General features: G+C 30.3%; 1 protein-coding gene across 1 annotated transcript; it reads left to right on the forward strand.

Annotated features, from left to right (window-relative positions):
- Positions 1–9011: 9011 nt before the first annotated feature.
- On the forward strand, positions 9012–11351 carry Barc (RRM1_TatSF1_like and RRM2_TatSF1_like domain-containing protein barc). Its single transcript, XM_074255723.1, has 2 exons — positions 9012–9318; positions 9391–11351. The coding sequence occupies exon 2, from the start codon at positions 9410–9412 to the stop codon at positions 11051–11053; it is 1644 nt and encodes a 547-aa protein (XP_074111824.1). The 5' UTR covers positions 9012–9318; positions 9391–9409; the 3' UTR covers positions 11054–11351.
- Positions 11352–11580: the final 229 nt, after the last annotated feature.

An 11580-nucleotide genomic window follows, 5' to 3' on the forward strand; every position in this document is an offset into this window, starting at 1 on the left:
AATGATTAAATCTGTATATTCTATTCTTATATCAAGGCCAGTTTGATTCAAAAATATCAATTAAATGTAGACTTACTGTGTCATTATCGTATTTTCAAATTTCATTAACTTTTTTATAACTTTCGTGTTATATAATTTGTTAACTATCAAGTCGATAATAATTTTATCAATAATTTTTGTATGCTCGATATAATAATAAGACAAAAAAATAATAAAGCAATAACATTCAACATTATTAATTAATAATAACAATTTTTATGTTTTTATTACAACACATATCAAATTAAATACTTCATGTATGTCTTACTATTATTTTTTTTTTTTTAGGTGAAACATATCTAAAGACCATTATTTATCTTTGTGTGCACACCTGTATACTCTGTACATTGACCTTTTCAAGTAAATAGACACACAATTTACCAATCTTCAATGCCAAAAAATAATATCTAATTAATAATAAATAGGTTTTATTTATATCACTTAATATTGTGTTTTACAAAATTTTTACATATAATCTCTTATATTTAATACTTTCTACTTTTTTTTGGTACACTTGTTCTATTTTAATATCTAATTATTTATATACATATGATCTCAGTTTTTTATTTTATTTATTTTTTGATTTTTATAATTGAATTTAAAAGTAAAAACTTCTTTCAGATTTCTTCCTAAAAAATTGTTTTAATGAAGGTGTTAGACCAAGGTCATCGAAACTATTAGTAAAATCATGTACTGATAAGAGTTTACGTGAAGAAATAACCTAAAGTATGATTCATTAGTCTTTATCTAATGACTGATATCTGTAAAAATATTTTTACATTATCACTTTATTTTTAAAAATTATTATCAATTGTGTTTTTTATGAGAATTGTTTTAATTATAACAATACAGACAAATATATTTATGAGAATGGTATTGTTCATTATTGATGGTCGTTAAAAAACTTTTTTATGACTAAAAGGGTCCATTTGTTTGAATCATCGGATATATTATTAGAGATAAAAATTTTCTATTCTTATTATAGGCCCAAAAATTTTATAACTTACTATGATTACTCATCACTGATGACATGAATTTAGACTTTACTTTTAATTGATTTCATGCAGCCAACGTGATTTTTCCTCCTTCTTTTTCTAATATTTATATATACAAGAAAGTTCAATGTTACTAAGATTCTATAAGTTTCATTATTTTACAATTTTACTCTAAAAATGTCATTCTATTAGGATAAAATACTCTGAAAAGATTCATTAAAATATCTAGTAAATGATTAAAATAGTCATATTTATCGAATAATACTTAAGACAGTAATTGGTATGATCAACTATTGTTTTCAATTTTAGTTTTTCGATTAAAAATAGATTTGCTAAAATTTTTTTTGACAAAATAGTTTTGGAAAGTCAAAGTAATAAAAATCTATGAAATTAGCTTTCAATTTTTAAATTATTCAGTATTAAAAAACATTTCTTTCTTTACTCAAATATATTACATAAAAATCAATAAATCATTCATCATTCTTTATGAATCATCATTTTATCCTTTCGTAACTTTTTTTCTGTACCGTAAAAAAGTTGATAATAATCGCACAATGTTTGTGCGATGAGGTTTTAAATTGAAATTTTTTTTTTATTCAACGTTTTAAAATCTTTTAAAATTTACATGATCGATTCAATTTTAATCTTCAAAAAATCTGAATGTTTTTCTTTCATAACTTTTAAACTCCTCCAATTATTTTTCAAACTTCAGCTCAGTTTAAAATAACTTTTTTTTATGTCTAAAGATTCTGAAAAAGAAAAAAATGACAAAGCGTCCATTCACTTATTTATAAAAAAAAAAGTTCGCTATTGATATTTTCGCTTTGTAAAGTGTCAAATATTTGATTTTGGAGTTTTTTAAATTTCAAAATAAACAACTATTTACATTATTAGTGACCTGAAGAGTCGATTACTTTTCCAGGTTTTCTTCTTTTCTTTTTTTTTTTATTTTTTTTTATTTTTTTAGTGAAGATGGTAAAAATGAAGATAGATTTGTTGTTGATAGTGTAGGATTTCTACTTCGTGAAAATCTTCCCTCTCATTGATATCAATATCACGGAATCGCGTTAACATTACTCTATGATCATTTCTTTAGTCTTTTTTTCCACAGGGACTTTCCGGATAAAGCCGTCACAATCTATCACTTCTGTAGATTTTACAGCATCCAAATATCAATATCATCAAAATTCTTCGTCAGAATATATTTCTTGATGTATCTTCGGCGTAGATTATGTTCACTCCCGACTTTAAGAAAATATAAAAATATGTGCTCGTCTGGAGACTAAGTGTAGTTCTCACTACAATTTTTTTTCATCATTGCATTTAAGAAGGTTCAACTAATCACCAAAAAATTTGAATTTACGATTTTACAGAAGCCCAAAGTTGATGCTTATTTTGAGACCCCAAAAAAACCCCGTTTTTTAATCTATCATTGTTTATATTTCTTGTCAAAATTTTTTTATAAATTAGTAATTTTGGATAGAGTTCCATGGAACTTTGACTCATCGATCTATATGTGTCATATTTTAATGACATTTTTTTAAATATAAGTCACTCACGTTTTAAAAAAATAGTCTATTATTTTTGACTGCATAGTAGTAACCTATCCATGTTTCTTCAACTTTTAGATATCGGCAGCTGCCCTATAAGCCTACGATACATCTTTCCTTTATGGCGTTAATTTTTGTGCTTAGCTGTTCCAATGTACTTTCAAGGTTCTTCTTTGACTTGTCAGACGTTATGCCAAAATATTATTCAGACCCACAAAAAAAAGAACCGTTATTTAATCCACTAAGTCCCTCCAACAACACTTTAGTCGGTAGGTTTAGTCGCAGTAGCGCATCATTAAGTATAATTTGAAATTCACATTATAATTCAATTTAGTTCAGCTGTCTACGAGCTAATTTCGCAAGAGTTTTCTATAAAAATAATAAAACTGATGTTATTTTGCTGAAAATCTTGTTAATTCTCTGCTAGATGTCTTGAATCATTATTTTTTAAAATAAATTTTAAGCAATGGAATAAAGTAGGTCTTTATTTTTGTCCAGCAAAATCATTCTTAATGACTTCCATCTTAGAGGAAAATCATAGTCTAAGTAAAGAAACGTTCGTTGAAAAGTACCAAAGATCAAATATAATATAAATGCTTTTGAGAAAGGACTTCATAGGTCTCGAACGATGATACCATTTATAGGCTTGAGAAAGTCTTCTCGTCCATCTTCACACTTTTTCATCTTACTGGCCTAGTTCGACCCTCAGACGCAAGCAGGTTTACTCTGAAAGATGCAAGTAACACGTCCATCTCATAAAAGATCCCAGCCATAAATGATTATTTTGCTGCATTTCTGATTTAATTACTTTTTAGTTCAGAATAAATGAAGTAATCAAAAGCAATTCATGAAAAGGCATGTTAAATTCCTGATACAATTTTCAGTGACTGTAATGTACGTAGTAAATCACAAAAAATGTAATGTATACAAATTTTATTGCATTGTCAGCAATACTTAAACTACTTTGTTAAAAATATCATGTTATATTTCCCTGAAGGATACATAAGCTTACTGATTATCAGTATTATTATAAATAAAATGAATTAAAAAATGCATTAATTTTTTCGCAAAATTATGAAAAGTTTAATGTTTTAACTGTAAGATGAGATGTCATACTTTTCTATTAAGGTGTGTGTACTTATAATTTATAGTATCTTTTCGTGAGGCTATATTTCTCATACTATTTATAATAAAACGCAAAATTTGATGTCTGGAGTCACTTAAAATACACAGATAGCCCATTTTTTAATTGTCAACTTATTTAGTTTGTAATTCTACTTTCAGCAAACAGTCATACACTGATAGAAGGATTTATTTAAGTTTAATAAGCTTTATTAACTGTTAATAAATTGATTGACTCAATTAAACCCGGGTTATGGACAACATGGATCCACGGGAGTAATATCTTCGGTCCAAAACAACCAACGTGTATCAATAGGCGAGACTCCAAGTACCAGTGGGATGGCGTTGTTCCCTGTGAATCAAAATATAGCCAGAATCAGCGATGTAGTCAGAAGAAACACGATTACACCAGCTCCAACCAGCTCTTCAAACTCTTCATTACATTTTGAAGAGGTTGCAGATAGGATGAATGGAATAATCGACGACATGAACCGTGAGTTCTCCTGGTTACAATACAGACTCCGAGGTGATCCTGCAATCATTCAGAGACCTCGAGCACGATTTCAAGGAGTCGATGAAGCCATAAGAGAGCGAGAAGCACGGGAACAGGCATTAAGAGACCAGTTGAGACAAGAACAAACACAACGGGAACGTCTCGAACGTCTGCATCAACAACAGGAGCAGGAAATTCGCCAACTACGTAAACGACTGGCTCGAGAGATATACACAGGGACAGCGCATCTTGGAGTAAATTTGAGTTCTCCTATATTCCAACACCTAAATAATCAAGAGACTCGACCAATCGGCTTGACTTCTCGCCCATTGATTAACACAATAAATCATCAAGATTATCAAGCAACAAATGTTGAACTACAAGACTGTTACCGGGGTTTCACACCAAGTAACACTTACATACCACAGGCTAATTATCCTGGGAATTGTCCCTATAATTATCTACCTAGATTGCCTGGAGGTGACTTCAACAGGGTGAACACCAACAATAGACCTGGCCACATTTCCTATAACCGGTGGAAAGAAATTAAGGACAGCATACAGATGTCTGGCATTTCTTTTCCTCAACCAGGAATAACAGCTAACGATTTCGTGAACTCACTCGAAGCTAGAGCGAGACGTGAGGAATGAAGTGAGCCAGAGCTACTGAAGGTGATCAGTTACACCCTGAAGGGAGCAGCAGCTCGTTGGGTGGACTCGAACTATTATAGATGACAAAATTTTGCCCAGTTCAAGCAGGAATTCCGAAAGGCTTTCGGCAGCCCTGTTACTGACCATCAAATGATCCTGGACATCAGCGAGATGAAGATGAGACCTGGGAATAATGCCACGGACTTCGTGCTCAATGTCCAACAAAAATATCAAGCTATGGAGATTCCTCCTCCAGTCCAGGAACAAGTGAATTGTATTCGTAACCACCTAACAGATGAGCTGAGGTTCATGGTTTTCTCCAGACAAGTATCAACCTATGAAGACCTTCTCAATGTATTTACACGAGGCAGCCAGGTGTACCTAGGACAAGAGAAGTTTGTAACAATTGCTACAAAGTAGGACATATAAGAGAAAACTGTCCTTTGGCTTCCTGGTAAATAACCAACCTGTATCAGGATCAGTTAATATTGAACCTTCTATTTGAGAAGGTCGATCAACAAAATCAAAAAAATGCCCAGAAGTAACGCGCCAGATTCCCACGTGTAAGCCAGAACAAGTTGAAGATTTGGGAAACAACAATTTTATATTAGAAAAATACCAATCTGGGTTCATACCCGAAAAAAGATGAGGGGTTTATACCAATCTTTTCTCGTGGGCCAGATGCGGTGAATTATAAATAATTTTACATGTTGTTAAATTAATTTAAAAAAAAAAAAAAAAAAAACAAAAACAAAAAATTGATTTATTGAACCACTCTGTACAGAGGGGGTGAGAAAAGTGAGTATTCTATAAGAAAACCTATCACTGGGTCTTTCAATTAAAATATTGGAATCGTGTAGATTTTTTCTAGACATAATTCTAAAATAAACTCAGAATCAGAGCAAGCAATTGTTCCTGAGTAAATAAAAGAAGTTGAAACAAAATAGAACCAGCAGTACGTCAACTAGTAGTTTAACAATCATCAACACGTCTTCACAAACATCATTTTACTATCATTACGCCAAGAGATATTAGATACAGATAGTGAGAGATCTTATATCAAATGGAGGAATGTATGAAGATATTAGCACCTGGTTATTGGTGATCTACAAGAAAGCCTGACCAAGAAAGGACAGGTGTGGGAAACCGTTTGTTAGAAAAAGCCCGTCGAGTCATCGTATCATCATTTGGGAAGGTTCGTTTGTAAATATCGTTTATTTCGCAGTTATTCTCCGCTTCGTTAGATAATAAGTTAATAATAGTGGGAGTGAGCGCTTAAATTGTTAAATTTGTTAACTTTGGTTGTTAATAAATATCGATCGATCTTGTTAATTAATTGTTTATTATTCAACAGCACCTTCCTCCACTCTCTCTATCCTAGGATAAGAATTCTCAGCTCTGGAGCGGTTCCAGGAACGATGATTAAAAATCCTGGTGGCGCCCTAATAATTATTGTTGTTTGTTAAATTTGTTCGTTAATTATAAAATTGATTAGGGGCCAACCTGATCAGGTAAAACTGTTACACCAGATTTAACAAGAAATCAATATCCATCCTCCAGAAGAGACATTCCAGGTAAGTATTTCCATGTATGGTCATAAACATGTACTGAACAACTGTGAAAAATATTCGTTGATCATCAATTTTTTTTGCTTGCAATGAAGCAATAACTTTCTAAAAGTTGATATTCGTTAATATTTGTTAATTTATCTATGGAATTTACGTACAGCGCTGTGATATGTTAACTAACAAAAAATATTACTTTATAACATTGTTAACAAATGGTTTGAACATGCTCTTCCAAAAGTGAAAAGTACCGACTATCATGTGGTGCTGTGTTGTTAAAACGCAATGTGAAGTCTACATTGCCAATTGCAAATACGCTGCTCTCTAACTGCGATTACTGCGATCTTGAAAAAAAATTCCTATACTTTTGACGTTCTTGTTAAGGGAGTACCCTCGCGACATATAGTGCGAGTAAATTTGGGTATAATTTAGGATATTTTTGTCTTTCTCACTTGCTATTCCTTACTCACTTCTATTCATGGTTATTTTTTAATAATACAGTTATTTTTTAATAATATTTAAAAATCTAGATGGTAAAAACAAATAATAGCTGTTTTTTAATAGTAATTTAGTTTTTTATGAAAATCTTAAAAAAAGTTTCTTAGTTATAATAAAATATACGAGTAAAATTTTCGGTATCCCGTATATCACAGTGCATAACCTCCTTTAAAAATTCGAACTTTGAAATTAAATATCTCTGAAACTAGATGGTCAAAAAATTTCAATTTGCGTCAATCGATGCAGAATTATATGAATATTAATCTGCCAAAATTTAAAAAAATTCCTAAGAAAACGCCTCTGGCGAGGGTACTACCTTAATAAAGTAAAATTTTTTTAAAAAGGATGAAATGAAAACAAAGAAATAAAAATAATTAACTAATGAGAAAAAAAAACAGCAATATCTTATCATCGTATTAAAAAGAATAAATAAATGATTTAACATTATGAGAATGATATTAATGTGTTCAATATATGACTCGAAGACCAGTGTTTTTACTTAATAAAGAGAGATAGTTATTATTTTCAGCCTAGATACTCGATTCAATTTTTTTTTTATTATTATTCTTTTACCATAATATTTTTCGGTATGAGATCTCATATCGTCTGAAAAAATCTTAGGTGACAATACAATTAAAATTTTGATTTATAGTACGAGATAATATTATGAGATTAATATTACAGATTAGTACGTGCAGTGCTTATCTGTCATCAGTAACCATAAAAAGCTAACATTTTATATTAGCTATATATTATTATACTCTCAATAGGGTACTAATAAAATGACACTAAAATGAATAGACATCTTTCAATTTTTTAGATTTTTATAACAACCAAATTATTATAAAAAATCTGGAAAACGGTTGACCCTAAAGGCCATCCCTGCAACTTCTCGCGAATTCCATTCTAAGCGCTTAAAATTGCACTTTTAAGATATCTTTGAGCTCTTCGAGCTCAAAAATATAATTAATATGTTATTTCGAGCTCAAAAGTCTGATAGAAGTTTAATAAAACAGTATTTTTTTATTTTTCAAACCGCAATAACTTCTGAATGAATGAACCAATTCTCACACGATTGGCAGCATTCTACGCAGTTTTTTAAATTCTATGAGATAGTTTTAAACACAAACTGATCAAACCGAAAATTTTTAAAAAATTTGAAAAATTTACTTTTTCCGAATTTTTTCGACAGTGATAACTCACGAACCAACTAACCGATTTTCACATTTTCGGCGGCAATCGACGTGATTTTTTAGGCTCTGATAATTATTTTATTTCATCAAAAATGAAATTAAGAAAGAAATGTCGAAGTTGTGTAAAAAAAAACACTTTTTTCGAAATTTTTCGTTTTCAATAACTCCCGAACGAATCAACCGACTTTGACCGGTCCAACGGTAATCGATGTGGTTTCTCAAGGTTAAGAGCTGATTATTTTTTGGAATCGATCGGCAAAGCCGTTTAAAAGTCATTCCAAAAATAAAATTTTTCAAAAATTTTGTTTTTGAGATTACTCAAAATCTAGCGAATGGAATTGGTTCAAATTTTCAGGAAATTTAAAGGCTTCGATAATCTTTGGATCATCACTAAGTTGGTTCCGATCGATCAAGCCGTTTCAAAGTTATAAGCGGTTTACATACATACAAACACACACTTATAAAGATATACATACAGCCGCATGGACACCACCGTAAAAACCATCAGGGAAGTTGCCTAGGACCTCAAAACGTCAACATCCGTTGAAAACTCGAAAGATTTTCGAAAAACGGGGTAAAACCAGTAACTTCCCGAATTTTTAAAAATTTATAATTTTTTTACCGGGAAGTGAAAAAAATTAAGTAAAAAGTCCTATATGTAGAAATTTATAAAAATTATACGTTATATAAACTTTCAAAAATATCTTTTTTATCATAATTGATTTTTTATAAAAATTTCAAAAATTGGTTAGGTGTCTGCTAATTTCAGTATCATACGAATAAATACGAATTTTTACGCGTCTATTACATAAAATTTGTATTTCGCGCGCGATTAAAGATATTCATATCATTGAAGTTTATTGACATAGATGGAGCACTATACTAACAAAATATTTCAAGCAACTTGTGATAATTGTGAACAATTGACAAGTTGAGTAATAAGCTCCAAAATTTTGCTTAAGTTTAATAATTTTTCTCTTATACATTTTGATTAAAATGATTATTTATTTAGTTTAGTGAAATAAATTTTTTTTTATTGAACGTTTCATTAAGAATACATACGTTGTTATAAAACGTAATTAAACGTGTAGTGAGGTTAACTTTGCAAACATCAGCTGATAGCTCTAACGTGGATTGACAAGTTTTATTATAAACAATATCTGTCAACAATTGACACTCACGTGAATATCGAGTAAATATTGTTAATTTTCAAGTAAGTTTAAAATTTTTTTATTATTTTAAAGTTGTAAAGTAACGTTGATAATAATTTTGTAATTGATTACAGAGTAATTAAATGAATAAAAATGACTGCTCCAAACATTTCTATGAATGAATTATCAAAGTCTCGAGAGTTAGATGAAAATAATTCCACAACGCAGGTACATGATGTTCAGGACAATGAGTCAAAATCAAATGAAGAAACTTCTTCAGATAAACCAATAGTAGAAGTTTCTGAAGTAACAAATAATGTAGAAAATAATAATGAGAATGATGAAGAGGATGAAGACGACGACGACGAAGATGGTGATGATGATGATAAGACTGAAAAGCTGGGAGACAAAAATAAACAAATGACCGAAAAACAATCAGCTTCGAACGATGTTTCATCAGATTATTCAAAGCATTTAACATATGAGGGTGATTTATGTATTTATACTGAGCCAGAAACTGGTAACAAGTTGGTTTGGAATGCCCAAGAAAATAAATGGATCCCTAAAGATAAAACAGAAAATGAAAATAATTCTGAAATTATGAAAAATTATGAATTTGATGGAAATAATTATATTTACACTGATAAAACAACAAATATAGCTTATAAATTTGACCAAGATAAAAATGAATGGGTTGTCAAAGATGATACAAAAAAAAGTGAGGGCAATTCTGGAGAAGATGCAAAAGGAGCTGATGATCAAGCATCAGCAGCTTCTTTGAGTAATAATATCGTTAAAAGTCAAACGGATAATGATATTGAGTATTTCTGGGATTCAGAAAAAAACGCTTGGTTTCCGAAGGTAGATGACGATTTTATGGCAATATATCAAATGAATTATGGTTTCGTAGACTCAAATACCACTAAAGGTGCTCCCACAAGAACAATAACTAAGCCACCACCGCCAAAAGTTGAAACAAAAGCTGAAAAAGAACAAAAAAAACAGGAACTCAAAAGAAAAGCTGCTGAACCACCAACGTGGTTTGAAATTGACGACGCTCACAATACATCTGTTTACATTTCTGGATTGCCATTAGATATTTCGATGGATGAACTTGTTGAGTTAGTTGAAAAGTACGGCGTGATTGCTCGTGATGACAAAAATAAAAATAAAATAAAATTATATCTTGATCCTGAAGGGAATCCTAAAGGTGATGCTGTCTGTACATACATAAAAATCGAATCTGTAGATCTTGCGCTAAAGTTCCTTGATGGTACTCGAATTCGGGGTAAAACATTATCAGCTCAGCGTGCTAAATTTCAATTAAAAGGCACGTATGATCCATCTCTAAAACCGAAGCGTAAGAAAAAAGACAAAGATCGGCAAAAGAAAAAAATGGAAAAAATTTTGGGTTGGACACCGGAACCTCTACCCAACCAGCTGCTCAAGTGTCATCGAGTTGTGGTATTGAAAAATTTATTCACACCAAAAGACTTTGAAAAAGATATTACTCTTAGTCTTGAATATAAACAAGATATTCAATCTGAGTGTGCCAAGTGCGGTGATGTCACTAAAGTTGATGTTCACGAATTACATCCTGAAGGAGTTGCTGTGGTTAAGTTTCGTCAGCCAGAAGAAGCTGATAAATGTGTTCAATTAATGAATGGACGTTGGTTTAATCAAAGGAAAATTATTGCTGAAATATGGGATGGAAAAACAAAGTACAAAATTAAAGAAACAGAAGCTGAAATTGAAGAACGATTAAATAAATATGGTGACGAGTTAGAAAATTCTTAATCATGTTTAAATAGTTGGATGATGCAAAGTATAATTATTTTTATTGTAATAGCACACGGAAAAAACCAAGATGACACTGAATATCATCCCAAATTATATTGAGCAAAAAAAAATTTCAGATAGTAGCTAGTATAATCCAGATTATAAAGAGTATAATCCAGATTACAATTAGTATAATTCAGATATCACTGAGTATAATGTGGGATGATATCCAGTATTATCTTGTTCTTTCCGTGCACATCTCAATTTTTGTATTTATTTTTTTTTATGAATAAATAAAAGTTGTTGAAAAAGGATAGTTAATTACTCTTATAAAGAAAGTTATTTTTATAGTCATGAAATAATTTTGTTTACATTTTTTTCAGCAGTAAAAATTGTAAATCACTTCATTTTTATTAAAAAAGTTTTTCTTTTAAAAGATACTTTTTTAAAAATGTAAAAATGTAGAATTAAAACACTATTAATAAGTATAATAATACCATTTTATTATTTCTTACCTTTACATAAAATATTAGAATTAATACCAA

The sequence above is a fragment of the Cotesia typhae genome, unplaced genomic scaffold (genome assembly GCF_013202065.1).
Source record: "Cotesia typhae breed Kobodo isofemale line unplaced genomic scaffold, CoteBio_Ctyphae scaffold_152, whole genome shotgun sequence".
Lineage (NCBI taxonomy): Eukaryota > Metazoa > Arthropoda > Insecta > Hymenoptera > Braconidae > Cotesia > Cotesia typhae.

Coding starts and splice junctions, on each gene's coding strand:
- Barc (XM_074255723.1), top strand. CDS start 9,410: ATGACTGCTCCAAACATTTCTATGAATGAATTATCAAAGTCTCGAGAG.